Source organism: Rhodamnia argentea, chromosome 3 (genome assembly GCF_020921035.1).
Source record: "Rhodamnia argentea isolate NSW1041297 chromosome 3, ASM2092103v1, whole genome shotgun sequence".
In the NCBI taxonomy this organism is placed as follows: domain Eukaryota; kingdom Viridiplantae; phylum Streptophyta; class Magnoliopsida; order Myrtales; family Myrtaceae; genus Rhodamnia; species Rhodamnia argentea.
Genome location: NC_063152.1, coordinates 23,474,239 through 23,501,843, shown reverse-complemented (window position 1 = coordinate 23,501,843; position 27,605 = coordinate 23,474,239). Strand labels below are relative to the sequence as shown.

General features: G+C 35.4%; 1 protein-coding gene across 1 annotated transcript; it reads left to right on the top strand.

Annotated features, from left to right (window-relative positions):
• The first annotated feature begins 36 nt into the window (after window positions 1-36).
• Window positions 37-27,358, top strand: LOC125314145 (ATP-dependent RNA helicase DBP3-like). Its single transcript, XM_048275627.1, has 2 exons — window positions 37-491; window positions 27,160-27,358. The coding sequence occupies exons 1-2, from the start codon at window positions 37-39 to the stop codon at window positions 27,356-27,358; spliced, it is 654 nt and encodes a 217-aa protein (XP_048131584.1).
• Window positions 27,359-27,605: the final 247 nt, after the last annotated feature.

Sequence of the window (27,605 nt, the reverse complement as noted above, 5' to 3'; positions counted from 1 at the left end):
GACAAGAATACTTCAACAGTTAAGGCATATGCAAATATGGTTAAAGAGAACTATGTGGCCATGGTTTTAACCAAGTTTTCGAACTTGAATATTTTTGAAAAGGTTAAGGATTCTGTAGCCATGATTTTTGAAGTCAATTTTGCCACTATCGAATCTACTTGGTGGGTCGATTCTGGTGCAACCGTGCACATATGCAAGGATCAATCAATGTTCAAGCACTTTGAAGAAATTGTTGAAGTGCATCTTCAAGAGGTTGAGATGGCAAATAAAACTCTTGCAAAAGTTGTTGGAAAAGACACAGTCATTTTAGATTTTACTTCTGAAAAGAAGGTTTTTCTTCTTAATGTACTATTTGTACCCAAAATCAAGAGAAATCTGGTTTACGTTGATCCGCTTTGTAAAAGGGGATTTCGGGTTTTGTTTGAGTCCGACAAGGTTATCCTGTTGAAGAATAGGCTGTTTGTGGGAAAGGGCTATGCCAATGATGGCATGTATCAATTGAGTATCAATAATAATATTGTGTCTTCCGCTTACGTTGTTGATTCTCCTCATTTATGACATAGTCGATTAGCACATTTAAATTTTCGCTATTTATGTAATTTGAAAAAGTTAGGCTTGATAAATTTTAATGGAGAATTTGATAAATGTGAAATCTGTGCTAAGTCTAAGTTAACAAAGAAATCATTTCCTAGTGTCAAAACAAATTCAAATTTATTAAATTTGGTGCATAGTGACATATGTGAATTCAATGGCATGATAACACGTGGTGGTAAAAGGTATTTCATTACCTTTGTGGATGACTGCAGTAGATACTTATATGTCTATCTCCTAAGATCAAAGGATGAGGTGTTTACTATGTTTAAAAAATATAAGGCTGAAGTGGAGAATCAATTAGAAATGAAAATTAAAGTTCTATGTTCAAATAGAGGCGAAGAATATTTCCTAAACGATTTTTCAGCATTTTGTGTAGAACATGGTATTATTCATCAAGTTTCGGTACCGTACACTCCACAACAAAACGGTTGGGCTGAAAGAAAAAATAAGTCTTTAGGAGAAATGGTTAATTGTATACTTTCGAATTCAAAGCTACCAATTAATCTTTGGAGAGAGGCATTGCTTACTGCATGTTACATTCATAATAGGATACCATCCAAGAAAAATAACATCAGTCCATATGAAGTTTGGAAAGGTAGAAAACTGAACTTGTCACATCTTAAAGTGTGGGGGTGTTTGGCATATTATTGAATACTGGATCCTAAGAGAACAAAACTTGGCTCTAGAGCTATGAAAAATGTATTTCTTGGATATGCTGAGAATAGTAAAGCTTATAGGCTTCTTGATTTAGATTCAAATGTCATTGTAGAATCAAGAGATGTTGAATTCTTCGAGAATAAGTACTCTACGGATTCTGAAGTTATTGAGAATAATGCTCAAATACAAGATACAAATAATTCGGAACCCATAGAAACACACGTAGATTATCGTGAGAAAATAACAAATGATTCTGAAATCATGATTGAACCTAGGAAAAGCACTAGAGCAAGAAAATCAAAGGATTTTAGTCCATATTTTATCACTCATGTTTTCCTCGTAGAAGGAGACATAGATAATAATGTGGTAAATAAATACGTACTAGTATTAAATTTAGAAGAAGATCCTAAAAGTTTTAGTGATGCTATGTCTTTTAGAGATGCTTCTTTTTGGAAAGAAGCTATAGATGATGAAATGGACTCGATCATGTCCAATAATACTTGGGTATTGGCAGATTTACCAAAATGATCTAAACCTATTTGGTGCAAATGGGTTTTCGGAAGAAAATATAATTCTGATGGTACTATCCAAGCTTTTAAGGCTAGGTTAGTAGCTAAAGGGTATAGACAAAAAGAAGGAAGAGATTATTTTGATACTTATGCTCCCGTAGCACATATAACGTCTATTCGAATTCTTTTTGCTCTAGCATCCGTTTATGATCTATGTGTTCATCAAATGGATGTTAAAAGTGCTTTCTTAAATGGAGATTTAAATGAGAAAATTTACATGGAATAATTAGAGAGTTTTGTTCTTCTTGGAAATGAGAGGAAAGTATGTAAATTGGTCAAATCTCTTTATGGGTTTAAGCAAGCACCAAAGCAAAGGCATGAGAAATTTGATTCAGTCATATTATCTAATGGTTTTAACCATAATAGTGCTGATAAGTGTATTTATTCTAAATTCACTAAAGACTATGGTGTTCTAGTTTGCTTATATGTTGATGATATGCTTATCTTTGGAACTAATATAGCTGGAGTCATTGAGACTAAGAAGTATCTAACTTCAAATTTCAAAATGAAAGACTTGGGCGAAGTAGATACTATCTTAGGTATTAAAGTTAAAAAACATAGTGGGGGTTATTCCTTGAGCCAATGTGATTATGTTGAGAAAATGTTAAATAAATTTAAACATCTTGGTTTCAAAGAAACAAGCACTTCGTATGATACTAGTGTCAAATTAAATTATAATACTGGTAGAGCAGTAGCACAACTTGAATATGCGAGTGCTATAGGGTCTTTAATGTATGCGATGCATTGTACTAGACTTGATACTGCTTTTTCCATGTGTAAGTTGAGTAGATACACTAGTAATCCAAATATAGAACATTGGAATTCGATTATTAGAGTTTTTGGTTATCTTAAGAGAACTAAAAATTTGGGATTGTTCTATAATAATTATCCGGCAGTATTAGAAGGATACACCGATGTTAGTTGGATTTCTAGCGTGGGAAATAAACATTCTACTTCTGGATGGATCTTCACGTTAGGTGGATGTGCTGTTTCTTGGGCGAGCAAGAAACAAACATGAATAGCTCACTCAACTATGGAATCGGAATTTATTGCTTTAGCAGCAAGTGGGAAAGAGGCTGAATAGATAAGAAATTTGTTGATGGACATCAAATTATGGCCTAGTCCTATGCCTCCTATTTCTATTCACCGTGACAGTCAAGCTACTTTAGCAAAGGCTTATAATAGCATTTATAATGGTAAGTCTAGACATATCAGTCTAAGACATGAATACATGAAACAATTGACTCATGATGGTACCATAACAATTGTTTACGTGAGGTCAAGTTAAAAAGTGCGGATCCCTTTACAAAGGCTCTTCCAAGAGATGTGGTAAAGGTGACCTAAAAAAAAAATTAAAACCACCAGTAATAGTAACCCGACCTAATACTAGCACATTACTAGTTATAAGGTTTAATGGGTAAAAACAAGTTACTGAAAGTGATTATTTGATACTGACATTAGCTCGGATATGAGCAGTAAGTATCGTCTGTCACGTTTTAGAGGTTGAGTTACACTCTTAATGAACTATAATACGATTTAGTAACGTGTTTATTAGTAACAGAAACATGTAGTAATACTTCACATATATGGGTTTAGAAGTGGTGCCGCTTCTTACGAAAGTTGGGGTTACTTTCTAGAGAGCTTATGAAACAGGAACAAGCACAATGCCATAATAGTGCTAAGTAATTATGAACTTCTCGTTGAAACAAGAGGTCAGTATATGTGAGGTATGTCCGATTCTATTATTTAGAGTAACAAGTTTAAAGCCAAGCTACTTGTAATTTTGATAGAGTTTTGAGATACTTGCACTAAATAAAGGTTTAACTCGAAAAAGACCTTTATGTAGGTATATTAATCTCATGGAAATGTTGGCTGTATTTTAAAAAAAAATTATTATTTTTAAATTTTGTTTTACAAACAAAGTGGGGAATTGTTGGTGGTTTGTTTGTATCACAAACGAAGAGGTGTCTTGTCTCACTTGACAGTTATTTTATTTGTTCAATTGATGAAATGATACAAATGTCGTATCTATTCAATTGACGGTTATTTTCTAAAACACTTATATAACCTTTGAAAGGTCGTGTCTATTCAATTAATGGTTATTTTCTAAAACACTCTTACAACCTTTGGAGTATTTGTGTCTGTTCGAAAATAACTACCGATTCAAACATGAAAAGGTGTGATTGAACGTATAGTTTCGAATATGAAGAGATATGTTTGACCTATCGCTTATTAGACACAAATAGTTGCAATTTAAAAAAAAAAAAAACTGTTTTTGAACAATGAAAAGGTATGTGAGAATTAACACATTTTCGGACACGAAAAGATGTGTTCTTTTCTCTTTATATATTCAACTATTTTGCTCATTGTTCACAACTTCTAATTTCAATTTTCGTCCTTTCAAACAAGAGAAATTAAGCCTTCGTTTCCAATTGTTTCCTAGAGAGTTCTCGGAGAAATATTAGAATTGCTATCTAATATTCTCGCTTGAGACTCTGTTGTATCCTAGTGGATTTTTACCGGAAACCATTAGCAACGTTGTGGGACAAATAATTCCTTAAAGAAAGTGCTATCATACCTCAAAGTTTGAATCCTTTGTTCATCCCATTTGACCATTATTTTACCAACAGTTGATTGCACGGAGTGTCGGTGGTGGGTGGTAATGGTGGTTATCTGATGCAGTCTAGCTAATCCAGTACCAATGGGCAAACATGTATCTTCTTCACATTTTCACAGATTCGAACTAGAAGAAATGCAAGTTCTTGTTACTGTACGGTTAAACTAATTCATCTAGCATACATATTTTGACTCACCTTACCAAGAACAAAGCAATTTTTTTTTTTGGTTAATCATTGATCTGATACTTATTTGCATACATGTCCGACTACTGGAGACATGATGATTGGATGCATACAAAAGAGGTTTTGCAAAGATGCGAGGGAGATATGATGCTGGATTCTTTATTTTGTAGGCTTGACAAGTGCTTGAAGGACTAGTAAGAAAGAAGAAGAAATTCAATTGGCTATGGCATGGAGCATTGAAAAATGAAAGGCTCTATAAATAGGTAAATACTTGGTCATGCTCATCATTATTGTGGATAGATTTGTACAAATATATAGCTAAATATCTAGTCATGCTCATTATTGCTGAGGATTTAGTTGCACAATTTGCATTTAACATGTTCTCATTGTAAGAAACATTATCAATGGCAGATTTCACTAGATATGGTTTCTCTAGAAGCACGATCATGTAAACCCCCTCATGATTACATAACTATTTGAGATAATTAAAATTTAAACCTTTAGATTGTCAATGGTTGCGATGGATGGAAACACTGATGGCAATTTCACGATATTCAAAATCTCCATTACATGTGTCTGATAAAATCTTATAGCACATAAATAAGCCTCTGTTAACAGCTAAAAGTCATAGTGAGATATATCAGGCTCACGTCTCTTTCCTATTATGATTGAAGTTGTTGCACTTATCGTGAATTCCTTGTCGCACCTCTTTCGCATAATGTTCGTGGAAGATAATAACAACTACAGAACCGAAAAAAAGGGGCAAAACGGGAAAGGTTGGATTTTGGGTCAAAGATTTTCCTTTTTAGTTTGCTTGCTTTCTTTTCTTTTCATAGGTTTGTAGATTGAATAAACAGCATGGGGGCAAAGCGGGAAAGGTTGGGCTTGGGTCGGCATATTGCATACAAATCCGGTGCCCATCCCTATCTTTTACAAAGGCTTCCGGGCATAACGTGCGTCCTTGTGGGGTGAGCACTATAAGTGTAAATAAACATCATATAATTGAAAAAATACAAATCGAAGAAAATATACGTTGTATATCGGTGATAATTTTGATGGCAAATTCTAGAAAATATATGATACATATGGGTGGTTATTTTGGTCATGAATCTTTCTATTCTTTGTCTTAAATTGTTGAAGACTTTTTGTTTGGCACGATAATCCTACATTTTCACACGATGTGCGCACCAAATGTGTTGTTAAATTGAACAATGTTGCTTAGCTTCATTTCCCTTTGAGCTTTATGTATAGTATTCGTAAAGCAGAGAAGCTAGGCATGCAAAGATAGTTTTGGTTATCTTAAGTACTTGAGTGACTAAAAACACATGTATTGGTGAGAATTCTTTGATTGTTATACATAATAATATTTTTGATTTAATTCATGATATTCAAAAGAAGAAGAAGAAGAAGCAAGGCCATAAAAAGTTGTATCTCTTGGACGGGTCAAAAGCCTGGTTCATTACGAAAAGATCAATACTATTGCAATATCGGCCTCTTTCAAAGTTGTCAAAGTAAGAATCTCTTTCTAGTTGCTCTTGAAAAATTACTTATTGCTAGGCTGATAGTTGTGCTTCTTGGATTTTTTTTTTCGTCATAGGTTGCGAAAGCCTACTCTCTCTCTCTCTCTCTCTCTCTCCCTTTCTCTCTCTCTCTCTCTTGTGTCTCCACCCCGCTCTCCCAAAACGTGAGAATTCGAATCCCCCACCTTCCTCTTCCCAAATGGGAAGAGTGGCTACTGGAGCAATCCCCCCAGTGATTAACCAATGAGAATTTGACAGTACAATATCCGATGTGGTTATTAGAGCTCCATCTGTTTTACGGAAAATGAATAATCTAAAAAATATTTTCCTAAAAATGGTCATTCATACGACTTGAAATAATTAGCTAATAAAAAAAAAGTCATTGGCAATAACATTGCATGTCTAAATATTTTCGTGAACCATGAAAAGGTTTTTCATTCATTCATTTTTCTAAGCAATCATTTTTTAGAATTTTTATTAAATTATTCATTTTTACAAACAGGTCCTGGGTGTATCTGGCAAATTCATTTACAAATAAATTCTGGCATTTTGAATTCTCCAGTTTCTCCCCCTCATTTTGCCTTCATCTTCGTTTCTCTTCTTGCTACGAAGAATCATTGTTCATGGCTGCTTGCGCTTTGCTGAGTGTTGACGACAATAGCATCAGCACTGGCGACAGCAATGGCCATCGCGAGAGCTCGAACTTCCTGACCTCGTCCAACGTTGTCGGCAGTTGGGGGCGGCGACAAAGTCGATCAGTGAGGACAAAGAGGAGGAAGAATTGCTCGCCAACGATGGGGATTGTCTGGAGTGGTCAAACTGAAGAGAGAGAAGAAAAGACGAGCAAATTATGAGACTTGTTTTATGTAACTCTAGCATTTTGGTTGAAAGTGGGTCTACAATAAACCCGTTTTTTTTCTAGATTTTTATCTTTGGACCCCGTATATTATTCACATTTCATTTTTGACGTGATCGATATCTAATCCATTTGAACAACCTTGAGTCAAAATATGAGTTTGTAACCCACTTTGACCGCCCTAGTTATACACTCTTCATTTGAGCAATGCCAAAATTAGGAAAAAAAAAAATCAAATCAAATTATGTTGTACGTGCATAGTACATTTTTATTCTATTTCTATTATAGAGTAATAAAATATTTATGAGTTGTTTTTGTTTTGTAGCAGAATATTGTATTATTGAAGCACGTGATGATATAATCGGATTTCTCAAACTAGATTTACCTTGTTAGTGAAATGTTGAATTCAACGCTCGTTTTTTATATCCTACGTACACAACTTCAATGTAATTGTGAAAGACAAACTAATCTTGTGTACATTAAGAACAGTGCTTCCCACTGGGATATTTATGCGAGATTTTTTTCAATACATAATCTACACAAAAATTAAACTTCTTTTTGAATAACATTAAAGGAGACTAATAACTCAACAATATCTTTCATAGTACACTCTCTTGTTTATACCATAGAAGTGTTTACAGATTCATAAGTGAAGGGAAAACCACAAAATCCCTATTCTAGATCTAACACGCAACGAAAACCATAGATTGACATGCCCATGAATGTAACTTGAATCACTGGTTGGAGACGTAGAACGGACATATTTCGATAGCCACAGATTAAAAGACCCAAAAGTAGATGAATCCGGATCCAACGATCGCTTGTTCTTCGAGAGAATTCCTTAGAGAGTCGGGAGAGTATGAGGGCTTGTCTAAAAATGTCATACGTTCTGACAAAGGGAATGTATGGTCTTCACCTTTTTTGGAATGTGAATCAAATCGCTCATTATTGCGATCAATAAGACCTACCTTTTTGGTCTCTCTCTATATGGTAACTGGTACCATATAATAAAAGCAATTTCGATTCTTGCACTACATGTGTGCAATTAATTCCAACAATAAGAATATATTAATTTTGGAAAATAATCTTCTAATATGAAATGCAAGTACATTTACATTACCTTAATAATTATTATGGATAATGTTTGACATGTCCAACAGAACTTCTTTTCTGATTAAAAAAAAAAGAACAGTACTTCTTTAACACCCTATACGTTATATAGTTGAAAATCATAAAAAAAATTTTGTTTGCTTATGACGATAACCACTTATGTTCACCCAATCTTCAAACTGCATAATGAACATTTAAAAGTCCATATTTAAGCAACTGAAGTAAATTCTACATTTATAACAACATACTTTTTGGGTCAAAATTTTGATTAGTGGTCGAATTAAGAGAAAATATTCCATCGTCTGAACTTAGATCGTGTTTGGTTGATATAAGTTATGAAAAAGCATCATCATGTTACAAATTTTTGTGAATTATTTCATTACAATTCAAATTGAATTGCTTATCATTGAAGGCACTGTAGCTACAACTACCATTGCTTATATACTCAAAGATTAAATTCTTGCCTAATATCGAGGAAAGCTCTCACTCACACACAATTCAAAATGACCGGCTCTCATACAATTAAATATCGAATACATGAAACATTATATCTATCGACCATTTAACTTGTTCCCATGTTCTCTTCCTCCATAATTTTCCAAGGAGGGAGAACAGCAAATCACTTTTATAGGACGAGGAATTCCATACAAACACCAGCATGGAAACCTAGGCAAACCTCCAAACAAGAAAGCTCCTGAGGGTATGGCTCGAGACATCTTCCCGATTAGAGGCTTCATCTGCATTTGGTTACAGAGTATGGCGGGTATAGCAACTACTTCAGACTGGATTGGACTCCAGGGAATCGTCTGCCAATAGAGTAGCGCTTCCATAGAGACTTCACTGCTATAAGAGTTCTCTTCCGTCCATTAGCCATCTCATTGCCTTCTCCTGTTATTCAGAAAATGATATCCAAGATGTTGCTATCATCAACACAGAGAGAGAGAGAGAGAGAGAGAGAGAGAGAGAGAGAGAGAGAGAGATTACCAAGGATGCAATATTCTTCTGGTAGATCATTGATCCGATACTTATGTACATGCAAGGTTGGAGAATGTGAGACATGATCATTGGATGCATTTCAAAAGAGGTATTCCAAGATGAGGGATCACATTGGTCTTGCTTTGAATCAGTTGAAGGACTAACAAGAAAGAAGAAATTCAACTGGCTAAGGCGTGGTGCAGCAAGAGATGAAAGGTTGCATAAATAGGTAAATACTTAGTCATGCTCATTATTGGTGTGGATAGACTTGCACAATTTACATTTAATATGTTCCCATACTGAGGAATACTATTAACGGCAGGGTTCATTAGGAGTGATTTTCTCAAGGAGCACGACCATATACGCTCCCTCGGTGATTACTTACCTATTTGAGTAATTTAAAATCTAGACCCTTAGATTGTCAATGATTTTGATGGATGGGAATCTCGATGGCAAATTTGCAATATTGAAAGCACCTATCACATGTTTCTAATAAAACCTTAAAGTACGTAAATAAATTGCTATTTACTGCTGAAAGTTATGGTTGGTTATATTGGACTCACATCATTTTCCTATTATAAATTCAAGTAATTGCACTTAAAATTGATTGGAAAGATCTGCACCAATGGTTAAACTCATTCATCTAGCATACATATTGTCTAATAAGTCTCTGAATGAGAGAATTAATATTGTCTTAGCAAGTAAACAAAGAAAGCGGAGATACAAATTTGTCTATATAATTAACTACTAGATAACCACGAGCAAGAGATTATGTTTTCCATTATACTGAAAAGTATTATTCTTACCAAGAAGATGCAATTATATTAATTAACTTGAAACACATTAGTTTACAGCTATACACAAGGGCGATCGTGCGCGCGCACATATATTGAAAAGTCATAAATTGATTTCAAACATTGTATCTCATGGTTATTGCATCTATACAAATGATAAAGGTAATTATAAAAAGAATGGAAACAACTTAAACGCTTTATATTCAATGTTTCAAAAACTAATCTTAATTTTAAGCTTGTATTGATAATTTTTTTTCATTTGAGCAATGTCAAAGTTTTAATCCAGACATTTTTCCACAGAAAATATGTATTCTTTTGACGTACTCCTAATATATGCCTAGCTCACTATTCACTAATGAACAAAAAAAATCTACACAAAAACTATGTAGTACGTGCATGACACATATTTACTTCTATTTATAATATAGAGATATAAAATATTTATGACTTATTTTTACTTGTCATGTAGAATGCTTTGTTATTGAAGCACCTAGCAATGTAATTACATATTTTAACCGGGGTTTATCGTATTAGTGAAATATCAAGTGCAACTCTCTCTTTTTCTTTGTTACACACATATAATCGATCTCCCTTTTTTAGAATCGGGCATGACCCTAAAGTTCATGCTTTTTGAGGGAATTCAGTCATTATTTTCCAACCATACCTTCTATAGCTTACCTTTTGCCAATATCTAGCACTTGGCGTTTATAGGTGATCACTTTTAGGCCCAAATCAATTTGGACCCGAAAGTTAAGTCTAATATGTCATTCAAGGCCCATCAATCATTTTAATATATAAGATGAAAAGTTTGGTGAATCAGGCCTTTTAGCAAGGCCATTACTCAAATCTGCCCATTTTGACCAAAGTTGGGTGAAGCAGGCTACTTGCTCAATAATCTTGTCTATTGTCTTCTACACTAAGTAAAATCATACATACATACATATATATATATATATATATATATCCATTGCGAGCCTCTAAAGTTCAAGGCACAAGCTGGCCAGAGGTTGGCTCACAATAGGATTCTTTATAACCTCATTAAATACTGTTCTCTCTGTACTATTCAACAATATTGTCAGTATTCTCGTTATTGTAAGTATGCATGTGTAAAGCTTCAAATGGTTAAGGAGAGACGCAACACAACACGGTGAAGCATAAAAACAATGTCACTACAACATTAACAAGAAAATGAATGGGAGAAAATTAACAAAATTAAAACTCCATTCCTTTTGCAGAAAACAATTTCCAGGAAAATGATTTCAGGACTTTCTAACGTTCGGTTCACGGAAAACAACGAGTCAAGTGAAACGCCTTCTTTTCATAGAAAAGAACACTTTCAAAAGTAGGGAAAATAATTTCCTCTTTTTCATAAAAGGAAATATTTTCCCCCATCTTTCCTTCCTCCACTCTTTCACCATTCTATTTTTTTTAAATTTAAATTTAAATTTTTTCTCTTTGCTTTTTCTTTTCTTTTTTTTATAGAAAAATGTCTTTTTTTTTTCTTTTCCCTTCTTCTTAGGCCGGTCGGCGGCAAGCTTGAGCCTCACCAAAGGCCGACAAGGCCAAGCGTTGCCGTATCCGGCGAGGCTTGCCTTGCTCGACCTTGCCGGTCATAACAAAATAGAAAAAGAGAAAATAAAAATAATAAAAAAGAAAAAAATAAAATTAGAATTAAAAAATAAAAAATAAAGATAAAAATAAAATTTATTAAATAAAATTCAAATTTCGATAACAAACGGTATAAAATATTTTTCAGGTTATTTTTAAATTTCAGCCAAACATCGAAAAATATCATTTTCTTAGAAAATGGCTTTTTGGAAATATTTTCTAGAAACACTTTATTTTTTGCGAAATGAACTGAGCCTAAATAACTAAGTTTGGGCATAAAAAGGTGTTATCCGCATATTACCACATGGCTCAAGATATGCCCCATCTTAGGAACACCATGGTGTCTGCTTCCTTTTCTAAGAAACTCTATAACATTAACTGATTTAACTTTTTATTAATTGATTCGATCACAAAAAATTGCTGAATATGGAATCAATCGATTGAGGACATCCATATATTTATTCAATAAGATCAAGTTTTTACCTCTTTAAATTACTATTTTTTTTCTTCTCCAATAATTCGGAAAAAGTAATTAGATTAAACTATAGGAAAATCAGATTGGTATGTATGGTCAAAACCCTCATCCTATGTACTACGAGAGATCATGGGAGACAAACCCATGCATGGGCGATGTCAGTTGGACTCCCTCTGTCCTCTCCCATATCCGGGTCAAAATCGCATATTGAGGTAATATTATGGTGGAATTTGTGATGGTGGTGTTGTCGTCGACTTGTGGTTAATCGAAGTGTTTGTTGTTATTTCAATGTGTAATCATGCTATAAAAAATGGGCACAAAAAAGATGAACGACAAAGTACAAGAAAATTATTCTGTGTTGTAGCGATAATCTGGTTTTTTAGTTAAAAATCACATCTTAGGAATATTTAAGGTCAATAAATTAATTTAAATTATGATGCATTTAGTATATTTTTAGGGTTAATATAGATGCTGGCATATTAATCTTGGACAGCACGTTTTACTTGGCCTCTAACCTCTCTTCAATAATCGACCAAAAAAAAATTGGGAAAAATCTCGAATAAAGGCTCGAAGTGTTTTGATTTTTTAAAGAAGGGCTTGAAGTGGACATTATTTCAAAGAAGAGTCTGAAGTGCCCTATATGTTTTAAAAAAGGGCCTCACCAGAGGGCGTTTTCGTCTTTTTTCCTTTTCTTTTTTCTTTTTGTTTTTATTTCTTTCCTTTTTTCTTTTTCCTTTTTCTCTTTGTCTTTTTCCTTTTTCTTTTCCCATCCCCAACTAACGCCGGCCTCGTATGAGGGACGCCCACGCCATTGTAGGGCGGGGGTCATCCTCACTTGGGCCCACGTCAGGTGTCCCCTTGCTTGGGCCGGCGTCGGGCCAGAGTTGCCTTGCTGGATTACCTGTCTTCCAGACCAAATCCACCACCAAACACCCAAGTTCCAGATTCTTCAAACCTTTTCCTTTCTCTCCCCCTCACGTGATTCCAACTCTCGCTCACTATTTTCCGAGAAAGTGAGAGCCAAGAAACAAGCAGAGGGCAACTACAGGAGGAAACCCCCTCCCCTGTTTTCCCACTCAAGAAAAGATCGATGGAATTTCAACTTCTCCACCGAAACCCACCAAGATCAAAGACCATAATTGAATCGAGCACCCACTTGGATCGACAGAGAAGTTCATGCAAGCTATTGGGTTCGATTTAGATCTTGAATAGAAGATAAATATCTCGATCAGATGGGCAATCCGGCAAGGCAACCCTCGCTCGACGCCGGCCTAGGCTAGGGTCGCTTGATGGCGGCGTCGGTGGCCCTCGCCCGAGGTCAGCAATGGCCAGGGGAGGTGAAAGAAAAAAGAGAAAAGAAAAAAAAAGAAAAAAAAAGGGAAAATTAAAATGGTAAAAGATAAAAATATCCTTCGTCCAAGCCCTTATTTGAAACAGAGAGGGTATTTCAAACCCTTTTTTGAAACAAAGTCTACTTTAAGCTCTTATTTGAAAAAGCACTTTTAGCATTTTTTTGAAAGTTTCCCAAAAAAGGGGCCTTCAATAGGTTATTAGTGGCTCCATAAGTAATTTTTTTTTAATAATTAATCGAGAAACCAAGTTGAGATAAGGTAAGATTTGAGAGAAATCGGGCCAAGTGTGAGCTCTCCTCGCAAGGGGAATCGTACACACTTACCTGGTAATCTGTTAACAACCTCGGGTACTAACGCAACATATGCCGTCAAAAGTCAAGAAGCGACTTTTGGAATTATACGAGCTTCTCGCAGGAACGATTGTTCATATTAGCTCTAACCATGTGATATGTTGTCTTCAATTGATGGCAGAGAAATTCCAAGAGTTTGTTGGTCTTACCCATTAAACCTTGAAATAGGGGTGGCGGTGATCCTTCCAAACAAATCTTCAGGAACTTCGAAGGACAGATCATCAAGATTCAAGCCCTCTCTCCCATTCCAAAAATCCTCAATCAACACTTGATCTTCTTCTCTGTTAAGAGGGCTCGAACGCATCTTCTAAGTGGTCCAAGACCAGACCAGTTAACATCCCAAAACGGGTTACCTCCGATGCCCTTCTTCGATACGACACACACCTGTGTCTAAAGCTTCATCTGTATCTGAGAGTCCGCACCGTTTATTGAAAGCTTCCTCTCCATCCCTAGTCTTAATGTGCTTCGGCTTTATAAGCATTGCTCACTGAGCTCTTCTGTTCTTGTCTACACGCCATCTGAGTTTGGAAGGAGAGCTACGTTTCTTCCGTCTGGCTTTACAAAGACCAAGCCCTCCATCCTCTTATCTTTAAAGCACGAGATCATCTCACCTTAAATGAAAACTATTGTGCTGATGCGAATGAACGTTGATGGTGGTTGAGCTGCTTGACTGTGTGGTTAATGATCAGTGAAGAGTTTGACGATGATTGTAGATACGACCGTCTGCCGTGTGGTTAAACGGCTTAACTATGTGTGACATGAGCAGATTGATTGTCATCCAATGATGAATTTGCAGCATCCTTTGACCTATTAGTATAACAAACTCCCCATATTAGCAAAATACTGCAGAAGAAACCAGGTAACCATGAATGTCTCTCAATCAAGAATGAGAAAATTAAGGATAAATAACACGCAAAAATTGCATTATGCTCTCATATCCTTTCTTCCATGCCTTGGAAGAGTTTGCTTTTATGATGGTGTTCCGCACGAAACTATTGTGGCCTAGATGTATCTCCGTCTATCTGAACCGTTCAAATCAATGGTCTCCATATATAATTATGGATGCATACCTCAAGAACATCTTCTCATTATTGGTGTGGATACACTCGCCTATTTTGTTTATAACACATTTTCAATACACAAGACAGTATAATTGGTAGGTTTTGTAATAATTGATTTACTCCACAAACATGGCAATGTACATGCCAGATAATTACTTAACTATATGAGAAAATTAAAATTCAGCCGCGAGATTGTTGATAATTACTATTCATGGGATAACCAACCAAAATTTGACAATATAATATCAGACGTGGTTATTAGGTGCTCCAGTAAATACCCAAAGCACAAAAAGTTAAGGAGAAATATTTCTAGCTTAAAAATTATAAATTGTAATGTATGACTTGCATGTTTTTGTTATTACATATCAACGTACCAATATGTTTTTTTATTGGTCAAAAGGATTTCCAGAAATGATGGAATCCATTAATATATCATAATCACGGAAAATCAAATAAAGATCATCGAAGTCCTACAGGGTCTCTATCATTCTCGTCATTTTCTATTCCACAATAACTTAAATAAATTAGGAATTTCTAATATTCTAAAAAAAAAGTCCAATTCAAAATTTAGCGTTTCCAAGAATATTTTCAGATCGCAATGCAAAATACCCTCAAATTTGGTAGCTTTATTAATGGTAGATGAGGCCGGTTTTAAAAAATTTATATTACCGCTTGTGTACCCTTAATGCTAATCCTATTTGAAATAGAGAAACTAATACTACCAAATACAAAAGCTATATGAATCTAACCATGTAGAGATCCATGTTAAATCATAAAAACCCAACCTAATTCCAAGACTATTAGGGAATCGCACAAACTTCTCGTAAGGAAAAAAAAAAAAAAGATTATACTGTCTCTGTTCATATATATTTTTTTCTATCCACCAATATTGTATGTACTAGGAGGAACTCCGCATCAGTGTTTGGATTGTATTTACCCTTTCGAATGATTTCCCAATTGAGTGTTTGATACGTTAGTCACATAAAATTTCGAGATTAAAAAATAAGGATCCATAGAAAATTTATTGTCTTCAAAGAAAATAGACGAACAAGTTTGAAATCAAAATGGAAAAAATACAAGTGTGGCTATAATTAGTCATCAAATTAATAGAAAATATAACCTCTCTTAAATGATGCAATTTTTTGTGAATTACTTCATTAGAGTTGAAAACAGACTAAGGCATGTAACTGAATTAGCATTAATTAAATATTTTAAAATTAAATTAGTAAATAGGGGAAGTCATTACTAAAATTTTCTCATGTTTTGACCACTATTTGGGGCGAATGATAACTTTTTGTTTGTCATAAGTGATGAGGGACCAGCCCTATGTAGAATCACTCTGGTTATTCGAGGCCTCACCACATGTTATAAATGATTCGCAAGTATATAATTATCATTTGAGAGAGAGAGAGAGAGAGAGAGAGAGAGAGAGAGAGAGAGAGAGAGAGAGAGAGAGAGAGAGAGAGAGAGAGAGAGAGAGAGAGAGAGAGAGAGAGAGAGAGAGAGAGAGAGAGAGAGAGAGAGAGAGAGAGAGAGAGAGAGAGAGATAGAGAGAGAGAGAGAGAGAGAGAGAGAGAGAGAGAGAGAGAGAGAGAGAGAGAGAGAGAGAGAGAGAGAGAGAGAGAGAGAGAGATAGAGAGAGAGAGAGAGAGAGAGAGAGAGAGAGAGAGAGAGAGAGAGAGAGAGAGAGAGATCTCTTGCCAAGGAAGAATTTTTCTGGTAGATCACTGATTCGACACTAATGTATATGCAAGGTTGGAGTACATGAGAGATGATCTTTGGATGCATGTCAAAAAAGGTTTTCAAAGAGAAGGCATCACAAATCTTGCTTTGAAGCACTAGAAAGAAAGAAAAAGAAATTCAGCTGGCCAAGGCGTGGAGTACCAAAAATTGAAGGGCCATATAAATAGGTAAATACTTAGTCATGCTAATTATTACTATGGATAGATTCGCACAATTTGCATTTAACACGTTTCCATATTTAATAATATTATCATTGGCAGGTTTTGTTAGAATTGATTTTCTGCATAAACGTGACCCCGTGTGCCGCCTCGTGGTTACTTATCCATTTAAGAAAATTATAATCTATTGTTGAAAAAACATCTCATAAAAATATTTTGATGATTTCCAAACTATTATTGGTATTTATTTTATCTTATTGTGTGCAGATGTTTATTTATATGACCAAAAGAATCACGTGATATCCATCGGGTGAAGATCGTGTGACATCCGAATTGTTTTTATGAAAACATCACCTGACCAAAAAAATCTGGTAACTGATAATGTTTATTATCAGGTACTGAAAGATCAAGTTTTCGACATCGTTTGACCTTCAAACATTGACGATGTTTATTGAAAAAAGAAGAATATAGCCGTTGCTTGATGAGAATGCACAATGGGAAGATCTTGTAGCTTCTCAGAAACAGTTCTCTAGCTTTGTCAGACAGTGTCAAAAGTAGTCAGTATGGGACAACAGTTATGCACCTACTTTTGAAAATACTGTGCTGATTCACAAAAAGGAGTTATATGGCATGTGAAGTCACTCTCCAACGGCTCATTGTTTCTCCTGGACATCTTCTAATGGTAATATTGCCAATGTCTATATAAGAGATGATCAAGAAGACCAGAAGAGAGAGACGAGCATATAAAACTCCAAACCTTCGGTCAAGCTGTTTTTCTTGTTGAAAGCTTATGTTACTCAAAAGATCTTGAGATTATTTTTTGCTTTGTAATCTTGCGAAAGTCAAGTATACATATTTAGCATTGTTGCTAAATCCAGATAGTGTGAACTGTCATTTGAAAGATTAGAACATACTGTTTGTAACTTGTGAGGTAGTTTAATGGTGGACGTAAACTTTGCATATAAGCTGAACCACTATATATTTAATGTGCTTGCATTTTACTTGATCTTTATGCAGTACTGTACACATTCAAATAGTATTTAGTGAAGCATCTGCTTCAACCTGATTTTCACATATCACCTACTACTCTTTGCATAAACTGAAAAATTTTTTAAATAACCTATTCACCCCCTCTGGGTTATATTTTTGGCCCCAACATCTAGCCTGTTAGATGATTGATGATTTTGATGGATGGAAATGATTATGCGGCATGGATTTTTCTTGTACCTAATAAAATCCTAAAGTGCATAGATAAACATATATTTTTTTACGAAAGTCATAGTTCACTATATTGGGGGCACATCTCTTTCCTATTTTAAATTAAAGTAGTCGCCACAACCATTGATCAGAAATATCTCTGACAAAGTTAAACTTGTTCATCTAGAAAACCTATTGTCTATTATGTATTGCTATGTAAAGAAAACGTTAATTAAGTAGGCGAAGAAAAAGAGGCGGCAAAATAAATTTGTTTGTATAATTAACTACTTGTTAACCACAAGCGTTGCACGTGAAAATTATGTTTTTTCATATTTAATGACTATTTATTCAAAGTGAATAGTAATATGTAAAGATGCAACTCTTATTGAATGGATATACTACTCACCAATAAATATTACAACTTAACAATAATACATATCCATATTGATTAGCTTGGAACACGTTAGTTTATAGAAACAAAAGAACATTACATAGACCGATAAGTCATAAATTGATTTCTAACATTGTAACTCATGGTTATTGCATCTATACAAAGATAAAGGTAATTTCAAAGAAGATTGGAAACACCTGAACTTTCTTTTTTTAACTTTTATGTTCCGAAATAACTACCGTTAATTCTATACTTGAATTGATATTTTTATATGGGCAAAGTCAAAATTTAATCTAAATAGAAAATATGTATTCTCTTGACGTGTTCTTATCATATGCCTATGTCACTCTTCAATAATGTAAGAAAATTATCTATACAAAATTTACAGTGTAGGTGCACACTACATTTCTAATTCTATATGCGTTACAATGTAACAAAATATTTATGAGTGATTTTTATTTTTCACACGAAATATTATATTAATGAAGTGTCGATGATGCGACTATACGTTTTAAATTAAATTAATCAAATTAATAAATCATAATGCAATCATGTTTTCAAACAATCAATGTACTTAGACAGTCCGATCAGAGTCCCCATTGGCATCATCGACAGCTATTCACTCCCGCTGTCTCACCTCTTCCGCATCATTTTCTTCCCCTACCACTTCCGCTGGATTTTCCCAGAAGAGAATAACAATTACAGAATAAATAGCAAAGGGGCAAAATGGGAAAAGGATGGATTTTGGGTTTTAGATTTTCCTTTTCAATTCTTCTATTTGTTCGATTTGGTAGGGTTATATGGTATATGTTGGTAAACTGTGGAGATAATTTTATCTTACAGCCCCGCCCAAAAAAATTTGGCTGTAATAAAACGAAGGTCGGATTTTCCAACAGAAGTACTAATTTGTTGCAAGAAAATTTTGGATAGGCCCGACTTGTCATGCAGCCCATGTGCCTATCCCTTAAGTGATTGACACGTGTCGAAAAGGGCCCCACTTGTTACCCTACCGTACGTCACTCACTCTCTCTTCTCCCTCTTGCTTTTCTCCTTTCTCGAGCTTCTGCTCCTGTGTGCACTTTTCACCGTGTGCATCTCAGGAGAAACAAAAGCAACAACTCGAAAGTGACGGTATTGTAGAAGTTGGCACTGGCAGTTAAAAATGGCAAATGGATATTTTTTATGCTAAAAGTTGTATACGGAGATCACTTTGACGTCAAAGTTTCATTTGGATCACTTAAGTATCAAGTTTTTGAACAAACGATTATTTTGATGCCAAGTCCAATTTCCTTCGTCGGAAATTTGATATGACATTATTTTACTAATATTTGACGTTGACGTGGCTCCAATGAGGTCCGGTCAATAATTAAAAAAAGGTAAAAATTCATTATAAAAAAATATTACAATAAAAATACAAACTTAATTAGTTTAAAAAATAAATAAAATCTAAAATTTGGAAAAAAAAATCAAATAATAAAAATTTCCATTTAAAACCAATTGAAAATTTGGTTTAAAAATTAACAAAATAAAGTAAAAGCTAAAAAAAAAATGTTACGGTAGGTGGCGAGAGTGGGGCATGGCCGCCGAGGGTCGCTAGGCCCCCGCCAGGGGCCGGCAACCCCCGCCCGCTGCAAGCGAGGGCCTGGTCGCCGGCCCCTACCCAAGGCTCGGTGACCCCCATTGGTCATACCCCACCACCGTCGGCCATTGTCGGCATTGGTGGGGGCGGCGGTAGCAACGAGGGCTTGTGAAAGCCCTCGCCACTTGGTAACCAGATTTTTTTTGTTAAATTTGAAGCTTATTTTTAATTTTATTTTAAATAAAATTTGTATTTTAAAAGAATTAATTTTTAGCTAATTTTTAAATTTGAATTTGATTTATTTTAATTTATTTTAAAGTTTAGAAGTCCATGTGGCAGCCCACGTTGACTCATTATTATTCTTAAATGTCATTTTAAATTAAAAAAATAATTATCAATCACACGTGGTAGTTTTGGTTGGAAATTTTCACTGGAGGCACAAAGTGATCATTTTGTCTTTGATTTGGCACTTAAGTGATCCAATGAAAACTTTTGGCATCAAAATAATATCCATACATAATTTTTGGTACCAAAAGTGTTCATTTTCTCGTTAAAAAAGCACTAACTCGTGGCTTTGACCCAATTCCGACACGACTTTCGGGTGAGGCTCGATTCCGGCAGCCATCACGCTGCCATTCGTATTGGCCGTTAAAAAGATGACATGGGATCGTGCATGCATAGGGGCCCATGGTAAACAAGTTTTGGGCGGTCGCACGTTTTGTTCCACTGTATAGAGGTAATGGCTCAACTCATGGGCTGGTCATCACGTTGCTCCTCCACCCGGTAATGCATTAGTTTAAACAGACAACATTAGAAGTACACACCCAACACTTGAGACCAAGTTGCCGTAGTGGCGGTGACACGTGGTGTAACAAGCTAACAGAAGTGAGAGCACGACATACATGGCACCGAGCAACACGAGATCCGTAGTACTTGGGCCAAGAATGGTACATCTATGATATAAGATGCTTTCTTCAATGCTTAAGGATATAAAGTCATTGTCCGTAGATGTTCCACTTAGATAATTTGCATCGATAGAAATTTCTTTGTGAATGAGCTACAATCGGTAGTTAAAACGGAACATAGGCTCCGTTCGTTTACTGAAAAAATAAATCATTTGAAAATATTTTCATAAAAATGGCCGTCTACTAAAATGCACATTGGCCCTCGATACGATGTTGTTCAATGTTTACTAGTGTAGGAAGTTGTTTGAAGCTTTTTGTGCGAAAGTGACCAATGAATTGGGGAAGGGGATGAATGTAAGCTTGGTTTTGAAGCCAATGAAGGTTGCGTTGGTTTTGGATTTGCTAGTACCATGAATGTCTTGGCGTATTTGATTTGCTTGTGTTTGAGTTGTATAGGGCTAAAATCATAACCTAATCAAGAGAAATGCACCAATTGCAATCTTGCAGGATTTCATGTCTGCGATTTCCGGCTATAAGTGGTCGGATGGATTTAATTGACATAAATACAAAAGGTTTAGGACTCTATTGGCAAAAAAAAAAAAAAAAAAGAAAACAAAGAATGCAAAGTTTAAAACTAAATTGGCATAATTGCAATAAATTTAGAATTTTTTTAATTCTCTAGGTCGCATTTTATGCATAATAATTTGTAATGTGGGGACCGATAGTGAGGCTAATTAACAAGAGTAAAGAAGCATCGTGATAAAAAGATGGAGGATTGTACAAATAAGGCAAATGTATTGGCCATACTTACTATTTCTATGGATTGACTTGTATATTTTCATTTAATACACATTTCCATAGTAGCAATTGTCATAAATGGTAGGTCTATTAGAATGGTTCAATTCAAAAACGGAGTTGCATATTTATCGATTGATGGATATTCATATTTTATGGAAATTCCACTACCAACCTTAAGATCTCGAGAACTCACTATAAACATGGCAATTCAATTACTAGATGCAACGATTCATGCTTAAAAGCGCATGCTTACCTTAGTGGCCGATGAGGATTGCTACTCTCGCATAGTGGCCAGAGATGCCTCGGCCACCCTTGCCAGCCCTTTTAAGGGGAAAAAAAACAAAGGAAAGAAAAATAAAAATTTAAAAAAATATTAAAATACTATTAGAAATTGTCCCCGTCCGCACCCGTCATGCCACGTAGGACGGCAGATGTCTATGTCAGTGATTTTCAGGTAAAATTGGCCGGACGAACCATTGGCAAAGCGTGAAAAAGTTTAGGACTCAGTCGGTAAAATTAAAAAGTTTAGCATTAAATTGGCATAAATGTAATAGGTTTAGGACTTTTTAGCAATTTTCCTAATGTCTAATAGGTGGTTTCGTATATTGTAAGCCAAACATTTAGTGAAACCAGAAAAATCAAGTCATGTATCAATTTAAATTTCTTTTAGTTTATATTAATCAGAAGCATGTGGGAATTCTAAGCGACAAGATTAGGAGAGGATCCACATCGGATTTTGTTGATTAGAGAAAATTATGACAGAAAAGATATGCTAGGCTTGCCATTACTTCGATGTCTATTGTCGCAGGATTGACATGAGAATGGCTCGAGATTCATGTCCCATGTTTCATTAACAACATACAAAACATTAAAATTAATTTTGTCGGAGATCTGCACATAATATGACAAGGTCGAGAGATGTTCCGTGTAATAAAAATTCGTTTCAGAATGCGGAAAAATCAAGGGAAGCTCACTCCCGACACCGAGCTCTCAGACAACTTCACACGTAATAATTGCAAGTGAACCTATTAACCCTCAAGAAGACCCTATGTTCTCTTCCTCTGTCTATCCATTAAAGATGGAATTTGCTTTGCAAATTGAGTTCCGTTGGACAAAACAGAACCTTGTGCAAAATTTTCGTTTTTCATAGTAACATTTCATTCATTTCCGCAAAAAAAGAGTAAAACGTTGCAGTCCAATTGTTACAACTTCAAAATAAACAAAATCCACATAATGAGATGAATCATCAAAGATATGGGTGACACACTCAAAAAGAAAATTCATGACTTCTTCAAATCAAAATCGGCGGCTAATCACAAGACCTGTCTTTAATAAGGAGCACACACTGAGATCTTCATCTGTTACTATGACTTTGCCTTTTGGTGATGTGCGCCTAGGTTCGGCGTCCCCAACACCATTAACATGTAGAATAGAAAGGTTGAACGAGCGCAGATCTGATAATGAGAGTGAAGCCTTCACGAAATTCTTTCGATCTCCTTTGAAACTAGACTTGTACGCTAATACAATCCGAGGGAAGCGAAACCCTAAAAACAATACACTAAAAACCCAAATGGGAGAGAGAAGCTTTCAAATCTAGACTACATCGAAAGAAAAACGGCTCCATAAATGGGAGGAAAGCAAAAAAAAGAAACAGAGAACTAAATCAATTAATGGAGAGCGAGCCTCCTCCTCCCCTCCCCCCAACAAAAACCCCCAAAAATTAAAAAAAAAAAAAACTAAGCGTAAGCATTTACCTGCTGGCAACCTGTGCAAACTTCACTTGTCTTCAATGAATGGTGATTCGGAAGGAGAACTGGCCCCGGTCATGGTAAGGAGAATTGGCCGTTGATTAGACTCGCAAACTTTTTTCCCTCTTGATGGTGTCTTCAGTCCATCTCTTAATACTAAATCCGCCCAGGGTGAGACACCACAATCTGCAATTAGTGAGTGATGGAAAGTTAGACCCATCGTCCAAATCGCACGTTTGAACGATTTTTGGTCAGATTAAGACAAACATAGTTAAGCTGAAAAAATGGTTACTTTTGGAAGTTCATACCCTTCACCAAGACAAAATTGCAAGTAAATTATTTTGGTAAATCATTGATCCAACTTTTCAGGGTTAAAGGGTATTATGATGCATCTCCTACTGAAATCACGAGTGTTCTTCACATGTAGACCTTGATCTTTGATTAAAAAAAAAAAAAAAGGCTAGCAATTTGGATGGAACAATAGGTTTCTTGAGGATAAGACTAGAGAGGTAGACATAAAGACTTCATCATTTGTTGACAGAGATAATTGTATATGAGGAGAGTGGTAAGATTGTGGATCAAGAGGAATTATATATTAAAGCATGGAGCGTCACAAGATGAGAGCTGTATAAATAGGAAAAGAATTGGCAATATCATAATTGGTGGATTCACTTGCATATTTTGCATTCAATATATTTTCATATCAAGAAATATGATAAATGGCAGATTAGGTAGCATTTGTTTAATCTAGTAATGTGTCAATGCACATCCTTTGATCTTGACGTGGCTTTTATAAACAACCAATGTATCAAACCACATATTATTGATAATTTTACTTTATTGAAATTGCGGATGAGGCAACCCGATGGTCTATATTCAATATCGTTATTGGACACACAAATAAAATGCTGAAAGCCACATACTTAACCTCAGGTTTATTATATGCAACTACAAGCCATAAATTCTTCATTTGTTTTCTACTATATAAGTACCATCTTTGTCAATTTGAAATAATTGATCCGAGATAGGATAGACTTAGCGACAAATTATGTGAGAACATGAAGTGCTAATATCACTTATTGTCAAAAGAAAACTATATAATTTTTTTAGCAAACGCAAGGTGAGAATATCGTCATGATCTTATTACATAAACAAATATGGTTATCTCCAATTTGGGATTTAATTATTCTATGATCATAATATTCTTCTAAAAGTTGTAAAACGTGTCTGTTACTTTGTGTTTGCATATTGCTTGAATTGGGAGAGTAGGAGAGATTGTGCTTTTTGGATCACAGTGTGCAACGAAAGCTATGTGAATTCCACTTATGTTGAGATTAATATGGGACTAGTGGTGCTGAGTTATATCTCTTCATGGTATACTTGATAGTTCATGTGGGTAAATCAGTCCCTGACCCAGATAAGCGAGTCGAGATAAAATGTAAATTTACCGATTCAATTATAGCAAAACTTTTTCTGTCGTTTGAACTCAAATGGTTATCAACGGATTCAAATTCGTTTAAAAGACATCAATGTAGAAATTTTTGTGATCGCGGGTCGTCCTAGGAGAGCCAACACCCTGCCACAAGCCCAAAACAAGAACCAACGATCACAAACTCAATCAGCAAAAAAAAAACAAACTACAAGCCTAATAGCTGTGGCAGCAATCAAGAAACCCATTCAAAGAGTCCCCATTAACGACGCAAATCCCTGTTCTTACCCAAAGAAACATTCAAACAGTTAGCAACCACTTCATTTGAGAGAGAGAGAGAGAGAGAGAGAGAGAGAGAGAGAGAGAGTAAAATAAAAGATCAATTTTTTTTGTTGAAAAAATTAGAAAATTAAAAGAATTTGTTTACTTTAGAGCCAGCCTCATCACATAGGATGGCCGATATCCACGTTAACGATTTATGACAAAAATTAGTCGGATGAATTGAATTTAAACAAATGCAAATAGTTTAGGACTCAATTGACAAAAAAAGTTTATGACTAAATTGGTATAATTGAGATAAATTTAGGACTTTGTTGATAATTAGCCCTACATTAGATAATTGAAAGTGTGCTCATTGGCTATTAACTCATCCCTTTTTCCTCTTCCTCTATGATTCTCCCTTGCAATAAGAACACAAGTGAGAATCGGGAACCTAGAACCAATGAACCGGATACGAGTTAACCCTATCTTCTCTTTTTACTCTTACTAATACTAACAAATGTTGCCTCTCTTTATAGATATGGATTGGCTTAATGAGGAGATTATCATCAGTAAATAGAGTTTACAAATTGAAGTGGATTGAATATATGTGGTCAGGTTTTCCAATAACTTTTTTGATTTAATTATTATTTTTTTCATTTGAAACTATTAACAAGTGATTAACGATGGTTGTTGTTTCTTTTTATTCAGGTTATCAGAATTTGTAGTAATTTTTCATGAATGATTGAGGACTGAAGTTTTTGTAATTTAGTTATATCTTACGTAATTTTGTTATTTATTTATTTTTACATGATCATCTTTTGTAAATTGTTGCTATTGACAAATAGGGGCTTTTGTTGACGCGTTCAATTTCATTTTGCTTGACTAAAAATAAAAGAGAAGAAAAGGAAAAAAAATGAAACCAGCAATAAAAAAAAAAAAAGCCGGCTCCCAAGTAGGCCCTCGAGCCAATTAACATGGTAGGTTCCAAATTCTATGGTTTGTAGAGTAGGTTTCAGGTTAAGAAAAATAGGGAACTTGGACCGACCTTAGAGCTGCTCACTCATGCATCCCATATTATTGGGGATCAAATTTACCAATGACGGTCCAATTCGACCCCCAATCGATAATCTCATCGTTTCATCATCGTGCGTTCATTTTCTCCATTGGACCTCTTCTGCTATTTTGAACTAGAGACTTCATAGCTTCGATACCTCGGGCGTTGGAACTGGAATTTCGGCCGACGGAGGCCCGGAAGCCAATCAATGCCACCGACCCGAGTTGACTTGTAGTGACAAAGCCCGGTCGAACTTTTGGCCCAATACACGCCCTTCAAGCCTAAATACGACAAAAAGGACGTCCTTCCGCTTGAACATTCCCCATAAGCAGTCCTCTATTTATCTATTTTTTACAATGGATTTCCATATGCATGTGAAAATAGTCCTTGTATCATTATGCGATATAAGAGAGCAAATCCAAAGACTATTCGGTAATTGGAGTATTATAGAATTAGATCTGAACCTTCCCAAGAAGTTATTCCTTTTTGTTGGCCTAACACTGCCTAATGATTTTTGGATTTCGTTTGAATTCTTGTGGCACCATTCGATTTAATCCGACCAACTTTTTGCATGTCCTGTGCTTTTCTTCCGACTCTATGTTCACGGCTTGTCTCGTATCCATCCCAGTTAGTTTAGCGATTTTAACATTAATTCTTCCACGTGCTCTCACAGACAAATTCCCAACCTCACAAAGATGTTCTCTTGATGGCCAATTCATCTGAAGAAGCAAAGACCAAATGAGTACTAAGAAGAAAACTTGATGGGGAGATCTCTGGTGAGGCAAATGATCATCTAGACTGACACCGAAAACTCTGGCACTATATTAATAGAATAATTTGAAGGTGGAAATCCTAACAATACACTCAACTCGACTCTAATCAAGAAAGAAATTGAGACAAATAGGAGAAACTCTGACCTTGAACTTCTATTTCCAATCACTTTTTTTCTCTGTCTTTTTTCCTTCCTCATACAATGATCACTAGACTTGCTTTTATATAAACTTGTTAGACGGCCCTTACTCTTTAATAACTCGTAAATGTGCATAGTGTGAATCAGATTTAATTACAAAACATTGAACTAGACATAGAAATATGGACATTCTGAATGCATGAATGAAGGACATTTATGAATTTGATTTAATTACTAAAACAAAATAACCCGTATCTTTTGCAGGATGGTTATCAGATATGACTTCCCTACTGGTGTGGAGGACCATATTCATCGAATTGGAAGAACTGGAAGGGCAGGAGCAAGTGGATTAGCAGAACTCATCAGAGTTCTTGAGGGGGCAAACCGGCGAGTCCCACCAGAAATTCGTAATATGGCTTTTTGTGGTGGTGGAATGGGAAGGCTCCAGAGGCTGGAGCTCTGATTCTAGTGGTAGAGATGGAGGCCGAGGTGGAAGGGGAGGTTGGTCATTTTCTGTTTCTGCTCCCAGCATGCCAGACGGGGGCGGTGGTCGTGGCTACCTTTCTGAGTCACGCGATAAGAATTTTCGAGAATGCTGCATTGAATTACCTGCAAGTGGGCCGATTCAAATGCAAAATGCACGACTCGATTATGGTAAATGAAGTACTTCTCTTGAAATTTTACTAGTTGCGATTATCTCCTTAAGCGGT

Excerpts from the sequence above, each read along its gene's own strand:
- LOC125314145 (XM_048275627.1), top strand. The coding sequence starts at position 37 with ATGGTTAAAGAGAACTATGTGGCCATGGTTTTAACCAAGTTTTCGAAC. Across the intron at positions 492-27,159 it reads GGCTATGCCAATGATGGCAT|GATGGTTATCAGATATGACT; the intron begins GTATCAATTGAG and ends TATCTTTTGCAG.